The sequence below is a fragment of the Schistocerca americana genome, chromosome 1 (genome assembly GCF_021461395.2).
Source record: "Schistocerca americana isolate TAMUIC-IGC-003095 chromosome 1, iqSchAmer2.1, whole genome shotgun sequence".
NCBI classification, from domain to species: domain Eukaryota; kingdom Metazoa; phylum Arthropoda; class Insecta; order Orthoptera; family Acrididae; genus Schistocerca; species Schistocerca americana.
In genome coordinates, this window is record NC_060119.1 from 755,026,898 (window position 1) to 755,049,663 (window position 22,766).

The 22,766-nt window shown below is 39.4% G+C and overlaps 1 protein-coding gene across 4 annotated transcripts in view; it reads right to left on the minus strand.

The window, feature by feature from the left end:
• LOC124611375 (ATP-binding cassette sub-family C member 5-like) overlaps positions 1-22,766 on the minus strand; it is a 515,589-nt gene that overhangs the window by 414,727 nt on the left and 78,096 nt on the right. For all 4 annotated transcript variants that reach the window (XM_047140243.1, XM_047140240.1, XM_047140242.1 and 1 more), the window contains exon 7: positions 13,701-13,843. In XM_047140243.1, coding sequence (XP_046996199.1) covers positions 13,701-13,843 — 143 coding nt within the window. The remainder of the gene's footprint in view (positions 1-13,700; positions 13,844-22,766) is intronic.

Sequence of the window (22,766 nt, forward strand, 5' to 3'; positions counted from 1 at the left end):
ACTTGCACGTGGCTATCATCTCCCATAGACTACAAGTACTGTTACAGTGATATTTTTGTATGGTACATAATCCCATTTTCTTAAAAATTTTAACTGAAGTAACACACAGTTTTTAATCTCTGTCAAACATGCCACAGCAGCTCCTTTATACACAAACATGGGTCCTCCGCACATGCACGAACATAACTGCCCTCTCGCGCAAGGCACAACGGTGCATCGGTGGTGAAAGAACATGGAAATGATAAATCGATATCAAACACTATTGACAGCTTTTGATGACCAAAACAAGGACCGTTGTTTCCTAACGTCAAACAGAACAAGTTTTCAACTCTTACTTAAAGGATACCCCTTATCTCTATTTATAATATTGTCAGATAGCCAGAGTTCAATGGCTTCTTTTACTACACAGTCCCATTACCAAGACACAGGGGTAACCAATTGTGTCTCTTCATACAACATTTTTTGTTCTTCAGTGAGACAATGTTCCGCCACTGCAGATTTTTCCGGCTGAAATAAACACGTGTGGCGATGATGCTCCATGCAATTATCCTGGACCGTACAAATCGTTTGCCGAATATACGTTTTCCCGCAATGGCAAGGAATCTTGCAGACCCTGGGCTTTCTCACACACAAATCATCCTTCACTGAGCCAAGCAGAGCTCTTGTATTAGCTGGCAGACAGAGTACACTTTTAATATCAAATTTCTTTAAAATTCTTCCTATTTTTGAAGATATGCTCCTCACAAAAGGTAGGAATGCCACTGATTTGCTAGTATTTTCTGTTGGTTCCCACAAAGGTCCAATCTGTACAGCACGACAGATCTAATTGTCAGTATAGCCATTCTGCTTGAACACAGATTTTAGATGATCCAGTTCTTCTGTCAACTATCTGCATCTGAGGTGGCATAAGCTCTTTTAACCAATGTACTTAGGACTCCACTGCGTTGGTATGATGGATGGCAACTTGATGCACGAAGATATCAGTCTGTATGCATGGGCTTTCAGATAAACACTATGTCCTAATGTCCCATCATCCCTCCTGTAGACCAAGACATCTAAAGATGGAAGCTTTCCATCCTTTCCAAATTCCATTGTAAACTTAATATTGGGATGCAGACAATTAAAATGATCTAGGAAACAATCCAGAGCATCCCTCCCATGTGGCCATACCAGATACGTATTGTCGGCATATCTCCAGAAACAAGTTGGTTTTGGATTTATTGAAAAGCTCTGTCAGTGAACAATTATTGCAGTCAGTCACACTATCATTCAGTTTAGTTTCTATTGTGGACTTTGCAACTAGGATATGTAAATGCTCTGTTACTGCTATTGATAATACCTTTTTAAACAAATCTAGAGAAAAAAGTCATATCACACAACCAATAGTAAATAGGCTATCTGATCATGACAAGCAGCATGCTGTGTTAAATGTTAAAACTTGTCAGGATAAAAAATCTATTAAATCTGAGTACAAGAGGGTAATAAGTCAAAAATTGAGAAATTCAGGAAATTGCTCAAAGACATGAACTGTATAGATGTTTACAATACTTCTGACTCAAATTGAAAATACAAAACATTATTTTAATTAAAGTTACCTACACTTTTGAAAATTGTTTTCCCCTAAAGGTAACTCAAATCACACAGAAGTCAAAGAACAAACCATGGATTACACTAGGAATAAAGATATCATGTGGGACAAAAAGGAAACTGAACCTATTATCTAGGAACAGCTCTGATGTTAGCATTGTAATGCATTATGAAGAATACTGCAAAATATTGAAGCAGGTAATCCAGTAATCATAGCAGCTGAGGAAATTGTAAATAATGGCTCTCAGAAAATTATTAAGTGTTTCTCTGCAAATGGACTTTCATTAAATTTTAGAAAACACAGTACTTACAGTTCTGTACAGTAAATGGCATAACACCATTGATAAATATAGTCTATGAACAGAAGTCTGTTGCTAAAGCAGAATATTCCAAGCTTCTGGGTGTGTGCATTGATGACAAATTGAATTGGAAGAAACACATCAATGATCTGCTGAAATGGTTAGGGTTATTGCAAATTTTGGTGATTAACATATCAGTAAATTAGCTTACTATACCTATTTTCATTCACTGCTTTTATATGGCATAATATTTTGGGCAATTCGACATTAAATTGCTCAAAGATAGCCGGCCATGGTGGCCGAGCGGTTCTAGGTGCTTCAGTCTGGAACAGCGTGACCACTATGGTCGCAGGTTAGAATCCTGCCTCAGGCATGGATGCGTGTGATGTCCTTAGGTTAGTTAGGTTTAAGTAGTTCTAAGTTCTAGAGGACTGATGACCTCTGATGTTAAGTCCCATAGTGATCAGAGCCATTTTCTTCTCAAAGACATGAACTGTATAGATGTTTACAATACTTCTGACACACAAAAGTGTGGAATCAGAATAATAGCTGGAGCCCACCCAAGATCACCTTGCAGACATTTATTTAAGGAATTCAGTATATTCACAGTACCTTCACAATACATATATTCACTTATGAAATTTGTTATTAATAACCCATCTCAATTAAAAAATAACAGCAAAGTGCATAGCTACAACACAAGAAGAAAGGATGATTTTTCATGATTCTGCATTAAATCTCACTTTGGCACAGAAACGGGTGAATTATGCTGCCACAAAATTCTTTTGCCATTTGCCAAATAGCATTAAAAGTCTGACAGATAGCCAACCAAAATCTAAAAGTAAATTAAAAGAATTTCTGGATGACAACTCAATAGATGAATTTTTAGATATGAAGTAGTAACTGTAAAAAAGGAAGAAAGCAAGAAATGAATTATTTTGTCTAAAGAAAACTTATGTTAAAGTGACACGTTCCACATCATTACGAAATGTTGTATTCATGATCTATGGAACAGCTATAAATGTATTAATGTATGTATGTATGTTCAAGAAAAAGATGATTACATTGGGCAACAAAATAAAAACTGTATGGAATATTGTGAAGACAGAGACAGGTGGGGCTAAAAAGGAAGAGGAACAGATAGCTCTAAAAATACATGAGACATTGGTAACAAGTGCATGTAGTGAAACTTCCTGGCAGATGAAAACTGTGTGCCGGATCGAGACTCGAACTCTGGACCTTTGCCTCTCACAGGCAACTCCTCTACCAACTGAGCTACCCAAGCACAACTCACGCCCCATCCTCACAGCTTTTAATTCCGCTAGTACCTGGTCCCCTACCTTCCAAACTTCACAGAAGCTCTCCAGCGAACCTTGCAGAACTAGCACTCCTGGAAGAAAGGATATTGCGGAGGCATGGCTTAGCCACAGCCTGGGGGACGTTTCTAGAATGAAATTTTCACTCTACAGTGGAGTGTGCACTGATATGAAACTTCCTGAAAGATTAAAACTGTGTGCGGACCGAGACTCGAACTCGGGACCCAAGCCATGTCTCCGCAATATCCTTTCTTCCAGGAGTGCTAGTTCTGCAAGGTTTGCAGGAGAACTTCTGTGAAGTTTGGAACGTAGGAGCTGAGGAACGGGTGGAATTAAAGCTCTGAGGACGGGGCGTGAGTCATGCTTGGGTAGCTCAGTTGGTAGAGCAGTTGCCCACGAAAGGCAAAGGTCCGAAGTTCGAGTCTCGGTCCGCCACACAGTTTTAATCTGCCAGGAAGTTTCAGTCCGCTGTAGAGTGAAATTTTCATTCAAGGGCATGTAGTGCTGCAATCCTCTTAAACAAGTATTTCATTTCTGTTGCTGACAGCTTGGGGTTATCAGGTTCAGTGAACAGTGCAATGGTGTATCTGAGACCAGTCTTTAAAAATAACTTCAGTAAAATGGAAATGACATCACATCTCCCAAAGAAGTAGCATCCATCATAAAATCCTTAAAATCTAAGTAGTCTAGTGGGTATGATAACATATCAACAAAGTTAATCAGAATCATCATGTGAGTTGACTTCTATCTTAAGTTATTTGTGTAAGTAATATCTTATCAGCAGAATACTTCCACATTGGCTAAAACATGTTGAAGGTAAGCCTCTTTTGCCTCTTTTGCCGGCTTTCTCAAAAATATTTGAAGAGGTTGTGTTCAAGCATCTCCTTAAGCATCTGACTGCAAATAATATATCGTCCAAGTCACAGTTTGGATTTCTTAATGGTTGTGATATAGAAAAAGCTATTTATGCCTACAGTGAGATTGTACTTGATTTATTAGATAATAAATTAGAGGCTACTAACATTTTCAGTGAGCTGTCAAAAGCTTTTGACTGTGTGAAACACACTATTCTCAGAAGTAAATTAGAATATTATGGTGTCACTGGCAGTACTGCGAAATGGTTTGATTCTTATCCAACAGGAAACAAAGGGTGTCCTTGCGAAATACCTGTGCAGGAGCAGTCTTCATCTGACTGGGAATTAATTACACGTTGTGTTCACAAAGGTTCCATCTTTCGTCCATCGCTTTTTCTTGTGTACATTAATGACCTCTCGTCTGTTACCCTGTCAGAAGCTAAGTTTGTTTTGTCTGCAGATGATACAAACATGCAATAAGTAGCAAGTCAAGTACAGATTTAGAAATAGCTGCTAATCAAATTTTCACTGACATTAATGAATGGTTTAAAGCTAATTCACTCTCATTAAACTTTAAAATGACCCACTACATGTAGTTCAGAACCTGTAAGAGATTTTCTTCCAGCATGTGTCTAACATATGAAGACATGCAGATTGAAGAGGTTGGGAAGGGCACACCACAGAATTGCTTAAGTGCTTAAACAAGTCTGTATTTGCAATGAGAATGGTGTCAAATGTAGGAGATATAAATATTAAAAAACTTGCATAATTTGCTTACTTTCATTCTAGTACGTCATACAGAATCATATTCTGGGGTAACTCATCAAACCGAGCAAAAGTTTTTAGTACGCAAAAGCATGTAATAAGAATCATTTGTGGTGTAAATTCAAGAACATCATGTAGAAACCTGTTCAAGGAACTTTGTATTCTCATCACTGCTTCTCAGTATATTTATTCCTTAATGAAATTTGTTGCAAGTAATATATCTGTATTTGCAATCAACAGTTCAATACATAGTACCAATACTAGGAATACGAACAATCTACATAACGACCTAAAATCACTTACCTTAGTCCAAAAAGGGTTCCAATATTCAGGATCACATATTTTCAATAAATCGCCAGCAACCATTAAAAACTTGGTTTCAAATAAAGCATGGTTTAAACAGAGTTTGAAAAACTTTTTGATAGGCAAGTCCTTCTACTCTATACATGAACATCTTAACAGGGACTTCTAGGCCAGCTTAAGTAAAAATATCTGTTAGATTTCAGTTTTGACAGCATTTGGTCACAACAGTCAAGATTAAGTATTTTGTGTATGATAAATTTATTAATAGGGCATAACAATGTTTCATTCCGACAGCGTATTAATCTGTGGCGCCAATGAGGTCAACACCAGTATCGATCTGAGTATCGTCTTTGAACTAATCTAAAATTATCTTTGGGTGAAACCGCCATGTTAGTTCTTTGTAAGCCTTGCTTTTGTAAAGAGGTGAATAAACGAACTACAGCAAAATGGGAGTGTTGTTTGGTGTAACTGACCCAAACTTCTCCCTCAAATTCTTTAAATATTAGCGGTTCCAGTATACAGTTTACTGTATTGTATTCACCTATTTTGATGATCTCCTGACAAATAATCAGGTAGTAAGTATTATATTCAAATGTTTTATGTTTTTATGTTATACTTTCTGACTTTTCCACACCCATGAGAATCATCTCATTTTTTGGGTCTATGGAATGAAAACTTAATCTAATCTAAGAACACCGTCTTCAGTGCCACATCCTCAAAATCACCCATAAACAAACTGGTGACTATGGGGGATAATGGACTCCCCATAGCCACTCTGTCAGTTTGTTCAAAGTATTTGTCATTAAACAAAAATTGACAAATACTTTGAACAAACAGATGGAGTGGCTATGGGGAGTCCTTTATCCTCCATAGTCACCATTTTGTTTATGGAAGATTTTGAGGACATGGCACTGAAGACGGCATTCTTAAAACCAACTTGTTTCTGGAGATACGTTGACGATACGTTTATGGTATGGCCACATGGGAGGGATGCTCTGGATTGTTTCCTAGATCATTTTAATTGTCTGCAACCCAATATTAAGTTCACAATGGGATTTAAAAAGGATGGAAAGCTTCTGTCTTTAGATGTCTTGGTCTACAGGAGGGATGATGGGATATTAGGACATAGTGTTCATGACAAGCCCTTGCATATGGACTGATATCTTCATGCATCAAGTTTTCATCCATCGTACCATCACAATGGGGTCCTATGTACATTGGTAAAAAGAGCTTATGTCATTTCAGATGCAGATAGTTTGACACAAGAACTGGATCATCTAAAATCTGTGTTCAAGCAGAATGGCTATACTGACAATCAGATCCATCGTGCTCTACTGATTGGACCTTTGTGGAAACCAACAGAACATACATGCAAATTGGTGACATTCGTACCTTTTGAGGGGAGCATATCTTCAAAAATAGGAAGAATTTTAAGGAAATTTGATATTAAAAGTGTATTCCATCCGCCAGCTAGGACTACAGCTCTGCTGGGCTCAGTGAAGGATGATTTGGGTTTGAGAAAGCCCGGGGTCTGCAAGATTCCCTGCCATTGTGAGAAAGCCTACATTGGACAAATGATTCGTACAGTCCAGGATCACTGTAGCAGGAAAAATCGGCAGCGGTTGATCACTGTCTTACTGAAGGACATAAAATGTTGTACAATGAGACACAAGTGCTCTCCCCTGTGTCGTGGTATTGGGACTGTGTAGTAAAAGAAGCCATTGAAATCTGGCTATCTGACAATATTATAAACAGAGATAAGAGGTATCCTTTAATTAAAAGTTGAAACCCTGGCCTGTCGGACATTAAGAAACAATGGTACTTGTTTCAGTCATCAAAAGCTGTCAATAGTGTTTGATATTGATTTATCATTTCCATGTTCTTTCACCATCGGTGCACTGTTGTGCCTTGCGCTAGAGGGCATTTATGTTCACGCACGCACTATGGACCCACAGTCATGTATAAAGGAGCCACCACAGCATATTTCATTTCAGTTCCAGAGACTTATTAAGACGGCTTACTCACCTAAAGATGGTGGCCAGGTGGACCGCTGAAATATTGTGTCCAGATGAAGATACGTTACAGCCGGAGACCTGACATGAATACAACCAATTATGATGCCAGTAAAGTTTACGGAGCATCAGCCACAATGTTTTTGGGCAGCAACCTGCCAACTTACCCATTTGATGTTAGAGAATATTGTCTGGTTATACAGAAACAATTGTCCTGTATGCATTTGAAGACATGACTTGTCTATCAAATTAGTTTGGTACATCAAATGTCACTGGAGCAAAAAATCATGTATTTTTGTGAATATTGTAAGACAGATGATCTGAATTTTCTTCTTCTTCTTCTTCTTCTTCTTCTTTGCCTGTTCCCATTTCCCCACAAAGTCTGCTTTCTTATTGGGTTTTGGCAATATTAGTGACAGTTGGTGGCTGGATGCCCTCCCTGGTAAAATTCTTGCCAAAGTAATTAAAAACTCTAAAAGTATGTGTATAGCAACTGAAATTACTAATTCTGAAAATAAAATTAAAACAATCTGGAATGTGATAAAGAGAGAAACAGGGACTGTAAACTACACCAAAGACAAAAATATTGTTTTAACTGTTGACAACTCAGAGATAACTAATAGTGAGGAAATTGCTGAAATCTTTAACCAACATTTTTTAACTGTCCCAACACAGATAGGTTGCCATGGTTCTGTAGATAAAGCTGCCTGTATAACGAAAAATAATTTTCCAGAACCTTTCAGTCAAATAAGTGTGCTTCCCATTACTGCCAATGAAATCAAAAAAATCATACAGTCTTTGAGAAATAAACATTCTGCTGGTATCAACGATATTTCAAGCAAGCTGTTGAAGGCTTGCTGTAGTGAAGTGACCGAAGTTTTGTCTCACATCTGCAACACATCCACGCAACAAGGAGTTTTTCCAGATAGAATGAAATACTCTGTTGTCAGGCCCCTGTACAAAGCAGGGGATGCTACAAATGTGTCAAACTATCGCCCTATCTCTCTATTAACAACATTTTCAAAAGTCCTAGAAAAAGCTCTGTACAACAGGATTGTGGCACACCTTGGTAACCTGAACAGCAGTTTGGTTTTCAAAAGGGAGTTTCAATTGATAACACAATTTTCTCATTCACAAATGGTGTTCTAGAGTCTATAAACAGCAAGAGGCTGCCAATTGGTGTCTTATGCGACCTATCAAAGGCGTTCGACTGTGTAGATCACCAGATACTCTTCAAGAAGGCCTGTCATTATGGAATTACAGGACCTGTAGGGAACTGGTTAAAATCGTACCTCGAAAATAGGAAGCAGAAGATTATTCTAGATGTTTCAGATAGTGTATCACAATATACAGTGGACTCTGAGTGGGGAATTGTGCAGCATGGAGTGCCACAGGGATCAGTGCTTGGGCCCTTGCTGTTCCTCATATATGTTAATGACCTGCCTTTATCCATCAATAAGAAGTGTAAATTTACAATGTTCGCTGATGATACGAGCATTGTGGTGGATAATGTGTCAGCTACTGACTTAGAATCCGAGGTCAATGATATCCTTAAAGAAGTTCTGGGTTGGTTTAGTATTAACTCCCTTTCAATAAACCTGAAAAAAAAAAAAAAAAAACAATTTTATCCAGTTCCAGACAACCCACAAAAACCCAAAAGAAATAGTTATCACATAGAATGATCAGATGATAAAGCAAGTGTACTTATCAAAATTCCTAGGCGTATACGTGGACAGTAGGCTGAACTGGGAACATCACGTTCTACAAACACTAAAACGGCTGACGTCGGCAACATTTGCTTTACGAATTTTGTCATGCTTCAATGACATTACCATCTCAAAGTCAGCTTACTTTGGCTATTTTCATTCAGTCATGTGTTATGGCATCATCTTCTGGGGCAATACACCTGCCGCAAAGAAAATCCTCACAGCACAAAAAAGAGCAATAAGAATCATTTGTGGTGTACCCCCACGAACCTCATGTCGAAATCTTTTTAAACGACTTGAAATACTGACAGCAACATCTCAGTACATATATTCACTGATGTGCTTCATAATAAATAACCCCACTCTGTATGAAACGAATTGCCTACATCATGAACATAACACCAGAAGAAAAGAGGATTTCCACTGTGAGTCAAAGAACTTGACACTTATTCAGAAAGGGGTAAAGTACGCTGGAACGAAAATTTTCAATTCCCTACCCAACAGCATCAAAAGTATAAGGAGTAGTACATCAGTATTTAAACGTAGCTTGAGAAATTATTTACTTGAGACCTCACTTTATTCACTAGAGGAATTCTTTCAGAGAAATAAGTAAAACCCAGATTGGAAAGATGTTTTTAAATTTTTTGACACTGTTTACTGTTAAACTAACGTAATAATGCCCTAATGTAAAAATTCCTGTTTTTCTCATTTCCATTTTTGGGTCACTTTTAAACCCAAAGTGGGGAGTTTTGATTACTGTTCAAGGTTAAAATAGATGCAATAATGCCCTAAATATGAAACTGCTATCTTCACATTTATGTTGACTAGTTTTTAAGCTAATAAGTGACTTTTATGCACTGTTATTAATACTATAACAATGTCTTTATTCTATGTATTTTATTATGTACATTGACACGTTCCACATCTGAGTGACTTGCTCACATGTACAGATCTATGGAACAAGTATATAAATAAATAAAATAAATACCACTCCCTCTGTGGGAGCCATCTGGCTCAACAGCCCATGTTGTTAATATGCGAGGCAGACTTGATCCAGGATAGGTTCGCCTCCTTTAACCCCAAAAGCAGCATGGTAAAACACTTGGCTTTCCAGCCAGTTTATCATATGACAGATGACAACATCAGCTATTTTCATTTGCAATAAGGGTAAGTTTAATTTAATTACAGTATATTGTCTGTAAAACTGAGAACTATTAACTCTTACAATCTGTGAAAAATGCCACTAAGCCTCATTCACACAATATCACAGTAATAAGTTAACAGCAAACCAGGAGTGGAAAATTATTTAAAACATTCACGTAAATAAACCAATGGAAAAGCCAGGCTGGAATAATAACAAAAATTATGAAAAGGATAGATTGCTAGTCAGCATATAATGGAAATGTTGAGTCACATGAGTCACAGACAGGCACAACAAAAAGACCGCAAGACAACTAAGCTTTCAGCCAAGGGGCCTTTTTCTGATTTAGACAACATACACATACACATTCAAGCAATTTCCAAGTGCCTTACCTTTTTCCTCATTCCCAAATTCAATAATGCTGGACTGACCTTCACACCTTCTCCCAGCCCCTACCATGGAAACACTATTTTGCCACCAATCAGATTCAACCAAAGCCCAACACTGAACCTCACCTGTCTCAGTTCACTCCTCCATCCAAACGTGATCCATACACACTTCTCTCAAATCACCTCCTGTTAACTTTCCAGAATTTCTTACCCTTGAATATTGCCTTACCATCATTCCCCAAATCCTTTAACATGCAAGTTGACCTTACATCCACAGAGAGAACTGCAATCTACTTGTTACAAACTTGTCCCGACCTTATAATCTATCTGCTGACAAAGGCTCCACCACTGTGGTTTTGAACCAAAAGGATTACCTGGCAGAAGGATTCCACCAACTGTCAGATTAGTACAATCAAAAACCCTGCCACAGCGATCCCATTCCAGAAAGCCAGCAGGATCTCCAGTCTCTCCTCAAATTCTTAGGCCCATCCCAGAGCCTCTCCCCAGAGTCTGTGTCTGGTTACTGTGCTTCCACTGAGACAATCTCTGCTCTTGCAGACCAACACCTTCAGCATATTACCTGCAACATACCCTCCTACACAAAAGACACCAACCATTTCCTCAACTGACTCTCCACAGTTCCTGTTCCTTTACCACATGGTGCCCTGCTGCACTGCCACTATCAGACACTACCTTTCCCAACTCCAGATGGATTCCAAATGTACAAACTCCTTCCTGGTCACCATGATCAACTATATCCTCACCCACAATTACTTCTTCTTTTGAAGGTCTCACCTACAAACAAATCAAAGGTACAGAAATAGGTACCACCATGGCACTACCCTATGGTGCTAGCATGGAATCATCCTATGCCAACTATTTATGGGCCATCTAGAAGAATCCTTCCTAACGACCCAGAATCCCAAATCCCTCACCTGTTCAGATTCACTGATCACTTCTTCATGATCTGGATCAAGGGTGAGGACACACAGTCTATATTCCTCTAGAACCTCAACACATGCTTCCCCGTTCACTTCATCTGGTCCTCCTCAACAAGCCACCATCCTCAATGTTGACCTCCACCTCAAAGATGGCCACATCAGTAACTGCCCATACCAAACCTACCAATCACCAGCAATACCTCAACTTTGACAGCTGCCAACCAATCCATTCCAAGAAGCCCCTCCCGCACAGCCTAGCCTCCAGTGGCCATCGCACCTGTAGTGATGTGCATTCTCTCTCGAAATATGTTAAAGGTTTCACTGAAGTATTAACAGACAATAATTACCCTCCCTTGAACAGAAACAGATCTCCTGTGCCGTATCCCTCCATTCACCCATCACTTCCCCAACCCAAGTCCCACCTTCCAGCCACAGAGGAGCATTCCCTTGGGACTGCCTCTTTTTGTGCCCTGAATTGAGGAATGTCCTACCCACTATCCTCCCCCCCCCCCCCTCCCACATCGGTATTCCACCACCCACCAAACTTACACAATATCCTCATTCATTCCCACTCAACCCCTGCTCATAAACCCTGCCTCATATCCTTGTAATAGACCTACATGTAAGACCTGTCCCATACATCCTTCCACCACACCACTGATTCCAGTCCAGTCATAAGCATTATCTATCCCATCAAAGCAGGGCTACCTGTGAAACCATTCATATTTTTTACAACCTAAGCTGCAGTCACTGTGCTGCATTCTATGTGGGAACGCAAGCAACAAGCAGTTTCTCCACGTGAATGGCCACGAACATACTGTGGCCAAGAAACAGTTGGACTGCCCAATTGCCGAGCATGTTGTCAATTACAACATTCTTCACTTCAATGACTGCTTCACAACCTGTGCCATCTGGATCTTTCACACCAACACCAGCTTTTCTGAACTGCCCAGTGGGAAATCTCCTTGCAATGTATCCTATGTTCCCATCGTAACCCTCCAGTCCTCAACCTCCATTAGTCACGGTTCTTCACCCACCTCTCCCCTTCCCAGTTTCCACTCCATCACTATAATGCTGTCTATTCCACCAATGCACCCACAGTCTTTTTATTTATCGCCATTTACGTCCCCCTCCACCCCCTCCCCTTTCCACCAGACTGCAACTAGCTGCCCTACCTGCTCCCACAAGCAGCACTTTACCATCTGCCACCCCTACCCTGCCATCCCTCTCCCTCCCTGGCCCAGCCTTTTCCTTAACCCCAACAACCAGACTGCTTTTTCCATCATGCACTGTTGCTTGCAGTCTTGACTCAGTAACTACCGACAGTGGCCGTGTGTGTGTGTGTGTGTGTGTGTGTGTGTGTGTGTGTGTGTGAGAGAGAGAGAGAGAGAGAGAGAGAGAGAGAGAGAGAGTGCATTTGTGTGCACATTGTCTAATTCGGAAAGAGGCCTTACGGCTGAAAGCTAACTTGTCTAGCAGTCTTTCTGTTGTGCCTGTCTGTGAACTCAGTACCTCATTATGTGGTGAATAGCAATCTATCCCCTTCATAATATAGTCAAATAAATAAAAAAATGCAAATCTTTGCTGCCTATCTGCTAGTAATATATGTAATCTAATATACTTAACGTCGACAACACTCAGTGAATTACTATTCAATGTAGAAGAGATGATGCAAATAGGTGACAGACTGTTTTTGAATCAACATAATCCTCTGAGACTCAAAGGCTTGATGTACAGAACAGATACTGAGATTCACTAAATAATAATTTTTGCAGTGGTATTCTAATGATTAAAAACATTGACAGAAAGGTGGAAGGAAAAAATCTTTACATATTTTAAACAAGGGTGAGAAGGATTTTTACATACATAAAAGACTGAGGAGGGAGGAGACAATGGGCATGCAAAGAAGTATAAGTAAGTTGGATGGCTAACTGCTTACAAATACTGTGAGAATCAAGTAGATTCAGGAGACTAGCTGTGTGGCAAGAAATTTGACAGCTCGGTTGACAAACCTGCGATGGACACAAAACCACAGCAGATAATCACACTTTTGTACACCAGAATGCAGTGGCAGGATGAGCTAAATGAATTAACCCAGATGAGTGCTTAAGAGACTGGAAGGAGACAACACAACACCAAAGGAGATAAAGGTAATTTCTTGAGGCAATGCTTAATCTTCAGGATCTGTGACTGCTGTATGATGATGATGATGACAATGAATTATAGCACTGAATTAAACCACAGCCATAAATAGTACCACTGAAATTATCCTGTATTGCTCTTAAACACCCATTGCAACTGCATTTAAAAGCATTCATATAATGTCACAAATATTATCCAAATGACAAAAAGAAAGAGAGATCTTCTTTTAAAGCTGAAACAGTTACCTGTATGAAACAGCCCAGTGCCAAGAAAAGAGTAAGATTCTAAAGAATTCAGCCAATGTAAGGAATGCTGCCCATTTTATACCATTCCAAACACTTTCTTCACTACCCTCAGCATATTGCAGCAAATTGCGCATGAATATGGTCTGAAAACAAAGTTCATGTTAATTATCAAAATTATTCTGCGCTGAATGAAAATGAAATGAAATCATACATTAACACATTTAAAATAAAAATTAAAACAAAATATTGTCCAAAAATTAGACAGCTTGCAGCCTGAAATGTGAAATGTCTCATAATATAAACTACTCAAATCGCTGAACCTGCCATAAAGAAGTGGCATCAAAGATCAGGTGTACAGACAGGTATGAAAATTACAGAACTATCAGTTTGATAAGTCACAGTTGCAAAATACTAACATAAATCCTTTACAGAAGACTGGAAAAACTTGTAGAAGCCAGCCTTGGGAACATCAGTTTGGATTATGGAGAAATATGGAAACATGCAAAGCAATACCAACACGAAGACGTCTCATAGAAGATAGGTTAAGGAAAGGCAAATCTATGTTTATAGCATTTGTAGAGTTGGAGAAAGTTTTTGACAATGTTGACTGGAATACTCTCTTTCAAATTCTAAAGGTGGCTAGGGTAAACTACAGGGAGCGAAAGGCATATTTACAGTTCACACAGGAACCAGATGACAGATGTAAGAGTCGGTCGCCTATCCCCAATCTTATTTACTCTGCATATTGAGCAAGCAGTAAAGGAAACAAAAGAAAAATTTGGACTAGGAATTAAAGTCCAAGGAGAAGAAATAAAAACTTTGAGTACACCGATGACACTGTAATTCTGTCAGGGACAGCAAAGGACTTGGAAGAGCAGTTGAACAGACTGGATAGTGTCTTGAAAGGAGGATATAAGGTGAACACAAACAAAATCAAAATGAGGATAATGGAATGTAATCGAATTAAATCAGGTGATGCTGAGGGAATTAGATTATGAAATTAGACACTTGAAGTAGTAAAGGAGTTTTGCTATTTGGGAAGTAAAACAACTGATGATGGGAAAAGTATGGAGGATATAAAATGTAGACTGGCAATGGCAAGAAAAGTGTTTCTGAAGAAGAGAAATTTGTTAACATCAAATACAGATTTAAGTGTCAGGAAAACCTTTCTGAAAGCATTTGTCTTGAGTATAGCCATGTATGGAAGTGAAACATGGATGATACACAGTTTAGACAAAAAGATAATAGAAGGTTTTGAGACGTGAAGCTGCAGAAGAATGTTGAAGATTAGATGGGTAGATCATGTAGCTAATGAGGATGTACTGAAGAGAATTGGGGAGAAGAGAAGGGGTTGGTTGGTAGGACACATTCTGAGGCATCAAGGGATCACCAATTTAGTACTGGAGGGAAGTGTGGGGGATAAAAATCATCGAGGGAGACCAAGAGATGAATACAGTAGGCAGATTCAGAAGGATGTAGGTTGCAGTAGTTACTTGGAGATGAAGAGGCTTGTGCAGGATAGAGTAGGACGGAGAGCTGCATCAAACCAGTCTTTGGACTGAAGACCACGACAACAAACAACATCAAAGATCTAAGTACAAAATAAATTATGTTAATATACAGGGTGGAGAAAAATTGTGTCATAAAATTTTAACCCTAGATAGCTGATGCCAGTAGGAACCAAAATTACTAATGTTGTGTGGGTCGACAAAGCATAATTTTTAAGCTACTGAAACTTGATGCCAGGTGCTCCAATTGGACACAGGGTTGCCCTGTTGCCGGATGTTCTGGACAACACATGACCACAAATGCTTTGCCTGCCAGAGATCACGATGTACTGAAGGCGGCCCACATGCTCGGTGATAGTGCACCAGCCTTCCCCTCTTGGAGGGGGGCTGGGGGCAAATCTGATGGGGTCCCGACACATCCATTGTAGTTAGATGATATGACATACTGGGAACAAACCAATCAACAGTTGTTAGTTCACATACAGAAAGTCTTTTACAAATTGTGTCAGACCTGAAAAGGGCCTTTTTTGTAGCTAGGACATTGTTTACTTACAGCAGGTGCTCAAACTGGCAACCCTCTGATGCGACACAAGCTTGATAACGTCGAATGGTGTTTTGCCAAACTCTTTCAAAGATTCCTGACATTTCCCCAATGTGATTGGCAGCATGTTGAATGCAACCTATTAATTCCTTTTCGTTTCTAGGTGGTTCATGTCTGGGTGGATGAACTAGAACCTTGAAGAATCAGCACAGGAAAAAGTCCGGTGGTGTGAGGTCTGGTGATTGCTGGGGCCATATCGTACGAGCACTCCGCCAATTACCCAGCTGTCAAAGAGTTCATCTAAATATATGCGCACAGCTTGACTGTTATGTGCGGGTAGCCCATCATGCTGCAACCACATGCATAGCCGTATGTCCAGGGGAACATCTTCCATAAGGTCGGGTAGAGTTTCCTGCAAAAAGTGATGGTAATTTGCCCCAATAAGTCGAGGAGGTAGATGGACCAGCCCAATCAGATGTTCACTCACATTGTCTACCCAAATGTTGAGCATAAATCGTTCCTCATGTCCATGGACATACGTGATGTGAGGATTTCCCCTTGCCCAGTAATGAACGTTTCGAGTGTTGTAAAGGCCATCCTGATGGAAGGTGCACTCATCAGTAAACAACACAATGGCGGGGAGGTTGGGATCTCGCGCAACACATCACAGAAACCACCGGCAAAACCCTAGCCTGTGTTCATGGTCCGCCACAGAACTTAGGTCTTGGACAGGGTGGAAACTAGAAGGATGCTGGTCGTCATTGCTCAAAACCTCCCAGACTAACAGATGAGTGACCCTATGTCATGTCCAACTACTCAATTACTTGTCGTACATGGTTCCTCAAAGTGCTTGACAACAATCTCTTCAAATGCAGCATCCTGTCATGTTCGAGGTCTTCCAGCATCACCCTGATATCCCATAATGAGCCTGCTTTGCCAAGTCGCCGGTGTATTGCTGCAAATGTTTGCAGGTGTGGGTGGCGTCTTATTGGGTACCATTCCTCACACAACTGTCAAGCTTCATGCGCATTACTGTCAGCTAGTCCATAAACAAAAACCACATCCCATTGTTCTTCAAACAAATACTGTGATGCCAAGCTTACTGTATGACCAAATCACAGGTGACGTGTGTGTGCTCTGAAGCAAAGCTTACGTGTGAATGTCTCTGACATGAAGTGGGGACAAACAGCAAGACCTATTCAACACGTGTGTGTATCACGTTGGGGCAGTGACAGGGTGATGGACATTTGTATGTGTGAACCAGCAACCACAGCACTGCCCATCAACTGACGACCAGCAACAGAGCAATCCCATGGCCAATCGGAACTCTTGGCTCCAAGTTTCCGTAGTTTAAAAATGGTGCATTGTCGACCTACACAACATTAGTAATTTTGGTTCCTACTGGCATCAGCTATCCAGAGTTAAAATTTTGTGACACAATTTCTCTCCACCTTGTTTATTTACATATTCATGATACTGAAATTCATCAGTAATAAGAAAAGTGTAGAAATTACTTTCACAAACACTCTGTTCCAACAGCAGTAGAATTTTAGCAGATATTTTAATTTCTATATGTTACCATAAATCAGTAGATTCTCCCCTTGCAATGTTAAAAACAAATAGAAGAAGAAAGTTTTAGGTTGAATGTCCAGTTGACAATAAGGTAATTGAAGATGTAGCACAAACTAGAACAAGGATTGGGAAAGGAAACCAGCAACAACCTTTCCAGAATGACCAACATAACAAAAAGTGCTGTGTCATTTCAACAAGATAATGTCACCATTCATAGTTTTCATCATTTATTGTCAACTCTAAGAAGAATATTCCCTGGTCATCCAACACATTTTTTTAGTACGACCAGTTGGCCTGCCCAGTCACCTGATTTGATATCAAATGATACTGAACAGCTAAGGAAAGAAATGTAGCAACAGCTACCATCATTCAGGCCACAATGAGTAACAAAGCAATGGAGAACAGGTGCAAATGGCTCAAGTGTTAGTTATCAGTGATGACCACAATTTTGGTTATATTATCTTTAGAAGTTACTAAAAAAATCTATCAAATGTGCTTTTCATAAATACTGTAAAAGACTTTTTCTGTTTACCTCTTATTCTTACTTTTTATTTCCCTTAAAACTTTTTTTAACCAATGTTTAAGACATGCTGTAAAAAGAATAAGACTGCAATGTCATCACAATTATGCACTGCTCTTTTGAAGCCAATCGAAAAATGTAGGCTACTGCATGCAGAATGTTTCATAATGGTGACAAAAATGAAATCAAAAAATAAGGTGACTGTATGTTTCAGGTTAAAACATTCTGCCAGACTCGGATTCAGCAATGAATAGCTATATCTTTGTGAACACTACACTCCAAATTAAACCACGTGAAGACACTTCCAAATCACCTGAAATATTTAACTTTTCACAAGTTTCTCCCCTGTCCTTCCAGACTCAAAATTAATTATAAACCAGTCATGTATCTACCCACTCAATGGCTGTCACAAGAGGGAGCATTTATTTATTTATATTTTCTTTACATCATAATAATGGCTTTGCATTAGAAATACTAATACAACAATAATTATACTTACAAAATATGTTACACACTACAATTTTTGCATCTTATATCAATCGAACAGAACTCATTCCATTTGTTGTCAGACCTTTTCACCTGGTACACAGAATCCCATTTCCCCTCTGCTACTTTGTGTTTAAAGGCATTAATGTTTGATCTATTCAGAGTTATTTTCTGCTGAACAATTTATTTTTTATTTTTATATGCACTGGTAAGAGAGAATATTATGACCACCTTCCTAACAGCCAGTATGTTCACCTTTGGAATGGATAACAGCAGCAATGCATCATGAGATGAAAGCAATGAGGCCTTAGTAGGTCACCGGAGGGAGTTGGAACTACATATGCACATACAAGTCACTTAAATCCTGTAAATTCTGGCAAGGGGGGCGATGTGCTCTGATGCCACGTTCAACATCTACATCTACATCTACATGGATACATTGTAAATCATATGTAAGTGTCTTCCAGACAGTGCAGTGAACTACCTTCACAATAATTCTTTATTATTCCAATGCCGAACAGTGTGTGAAAAAACAAACACCTATATCTTTCTGTGTGAGCTCTGATTTCCTTTTTTTCCCCCCTGTACTGGTTGGCATCAACAAAATATTTTCGCATTCAGAGACAGTTGGTGATTGAAATTTGTGAGAAGATTCCACGGCAATGAAAAATGACTTTGTTTTAATGAAGTCCACCAAAAACCCTGTATCATGTCAGAGACACTCTCTCCCCTACTTCATGATAATACAAATCATGCTGCCATCCATTAAACTTTCTTGATGTACTCCATTAACCCTATCTGATAAGGATCCCACACTGCACAGAAGTACTCTAAAAGAAGACGGACAAACATAGTGCAGGCAGTGTCTTTAGTAGATCTGTTATATTTTCTAAGCATCCTGCCAATAAAATGCAGTCTTTGGTTTGCCTTCCCCACAATTAGCACATGCACTGGTTGTCAATGCAGAAGCCCATCATTAGGAGTGTTTGGTATACTGTATGTTCAGACACACTTGTGCTCTGCCTAGCATTTACCTCTGATGTTAGTTCCACCACAGTTCACTGCCTGTCCCGTTTTACCTGTCTGTCCAGCCTACGATGTCCGACATCTGCAATGAGAGGTGGCCGCCCAACCTCATGATGTTCAGTTTGGTTTTTCCATGTATTGTAGACACTCGCCACATCACTCCTCAAGCACCCAACAAGTTGTGCAGTTTCTGAAATGCTCGTGCTGAGCCTCCGGACCTTCACAATATGCCCTCAGTCAAACTCAGATAGATCATGCACCTTCACCACAACCTTGTGGTATGGAGTATTTTTAATATTTTGGGAGATGAATGGCAGCTTGTAAGTAGCCATAAAAAGTTCTGACCCTCTTAAGAATGAACATAATAAAGACATTTAAATCATTTTCCTTTCCCTGATGGCTCCCCCCCCCCCCCCCCCCCCCCACCTTACCACTGTGCATGGGTGCCATCGTGTTTTTTGAGGCTTACATATATTCTCACAGTAATACAATAAATGAGAGTTCATCATACAACCGACAGCACATTGCAATTATATTCAACAGTACTCCACAGAGACTTGTTGTACACAGTATCACAACAAAGAAATGCAAATGTCTAACCAAATAACAGATACTTCATCTCACACCCAACAGCATTGCTTGTAAATGCTGCATCATATATAATTTCTACAGCTTGCCTTATTAGCCATGTCTAACCTGTTAAGTAAAATTTTTGTTCAGTAATCATCTTTTCATGAATAATAATAATGTGCAGGACTGACTCCACATATTTTGACTCCCTAGTCAAGTAACATCTTTAGTTCCCTCAATTTGCCACTGCCCCCCCTCCTGCCTCCAACGTATGACCCAAATCTCTCTCTCTCTCTCTCTCTCTCTCTCTCTCCACCTTCCCCCCCCCCCCCCCCCCCCCCCGCCCTCCCTCCTGCCCCGCAATCTGCCACCCAATAGCTCTGTCTAATTCCCTTCTCAGTAAAAACTAAAGACTGGTAAGAATATGTTGTTCAAATGATAATACATAAATTATTAAAACAATCCTGCTGGAGGAACATTCGTAACTGAGCATTATAGTAGGGATTGAAAGTACCGATTCAGTTGCACAGTTTTTTAATTTTCCAATGCTTACACCCTGACTGGTTTTAGGCTATTACATGCCCATCATCAACTGCGATAATTTTGTGCTGCAGGAGAGCATAGGATGCGGTGTACCACCAGCGAGTGCAGAGCATGGTAAGCTCCATGTTCTGTGCTCACGGGTGGTACACCCGCGCTCTCTATTGTGGTGCTTGGGGTCACTGCACAAAATTATCACACTCGATGATGGGCATGTAACTGCCTAAAACTGGTTGTGGTCTAAGCATTGAAAACTTAAAAAATGAGAACCTTTACAACTGAAGTGATGTTTTCAATTTCTACATAAATTATGATGTTGCAGTAATTGGTTTTGTAACAGTTTGCAGCATTTACTAATAAAAAAAGGACACTGGATACTAATCAGTAGAGAATAGGCCAAGAATAATTTCTCATCAAAACTATGAAACTAATAGAAGTTCCCACCTCCCCCTCTCCCTGGCTCAGACCCTTCGTACACTATTGTCCGTAATCATCCCATATTTATTTCCACATCTATGTCACCAGTGAAAATTTGGGGTGAAAATCTGAGGATTAATTTTGCCAAGACTTCACTAACAGTGTCAGATAATTGCCTAAAATTTCTGAGATTTTTAGGCCAAATAGTTACTCAGACATGAGTGCACTCCTGCATATCTGCAAAATGACCCCAGTTATTTGTAGTTAAAGCACCAAATCATTGTGTGAAAATGCTGAAACATAACAAATTGTCAATTAACAGCTCTGAAAGCAGACACTAGGTATTGTTAATGCTTCATTTAACTGGTTGAAAAAAGAGGATCATGTTCTAATATTGTTTATTCTTCTTTCATGGTAGCTTAAATCTAAGCATTTATTTTGATTATGAACAAGTACACTGTCAGAAGTAAAAACTGTGTATACTGCCATACAATTCTCAAGTGAAAATTTGTATGAAAGTTTGTAGAAAACTTTTATTTTGTTCATAAAATCAAATGTACCTGCATGTACTAAATAAAATTCAAGATGAATGCAAATTTAGAACTTTCCTATCAACTTTTCATTTGTTTCAAACTGCCTACAAATACACTTAACATCCTCTTTATTACAAATATTTTCCTTGTATTACATAAATTAATGGTGAGCAAGATGTATGAGACAGGCGAAATACCCCCAGACTTCAAGAAGAATATAATAATTCCAGTCCCAAAGAAAGCAGCGGATGACAGATGTGAAAATGACTGAACTATCAGTTTAATAAGCCACGGCTGCAAAATACTAACACGAATTCTTTGCAGACGAATGGAAAAACTGGTAGAAGCTGACCTTGGGGAAGATAAGTTTGGATTCTGTAGAAATGCTGGAACACATGAGGCAATACTGACCCTACGACTTATCTTAGAAAATAGATTAAGGAAAGGCAAACATACGTTTCTAGCATTTATAGACTTAGAGAAAGTTTTTGGCAATGTTGACTGGAATACTCTCTTTCAAATTCTGAAGGTGGCAGGGGTAAAATACAGGGAGCGAAAGGCTATTTACAATTTGTACAGAAACCAGATGGCAGTTACAAGAGTCAAGGGGCATGAAAGGGAAGCAGTGGTTGGGAAGGGAGTGAGATAGGGTTGTAGCCTATCCTCGATGTTATTCAATCTGTATACTGAGCAAGCAGCAAAGGAAACAAAAGAAAAATTTGGAGTAGGAATTAAAATCCATGGAGAAGAAATAAAAATGTTGAGGTTCGCCGATGACATTGTAATTCTGTCAGAGACAGCAAAGGACTTGGAAGAGCAGTTGAACGGAATGGACAGTGTCTTGAAAGGAGGATATAAGATGAACACCAACAAAAGCAAAACGACGATAATGGAATGTAGTCGAATTAAGTCGGGTGATGCTGAGGGAATTAGATTAGGAAATGAGACACTTAAAGTAGTAAAGGAGTTTTGCTATTTTGGGAGCAAAATAACTGATGATGGTCAAAGTAGAGAGGATATAAAATGTAGACTGTCAATGGCAAGGAAAGCGTTTCTGAAGAAGAGAAATTTGTTAACATCGAGTATAGATTTAAATGTAAGGAAGTCGTTTCTGAAAGTATTTGTATGGAGTGTAGCCAAGTATGGAAGTGAAACATGGACGATAAATAGTTTGGACAAGAAGAGAATAGAAGCTTTTGAAATGTGGTGCTACAGAAGAATGCTGAAGATTAGATGGGTAGATCACATAACTAATGAGGAGGTATTGAATAGAATTGGGGAGAAGAGAAATTTGTGGCACAACTTGACTAGAAGAAGGGAACGGTTGGTAGGACATATTCTGAGGCATCAAGG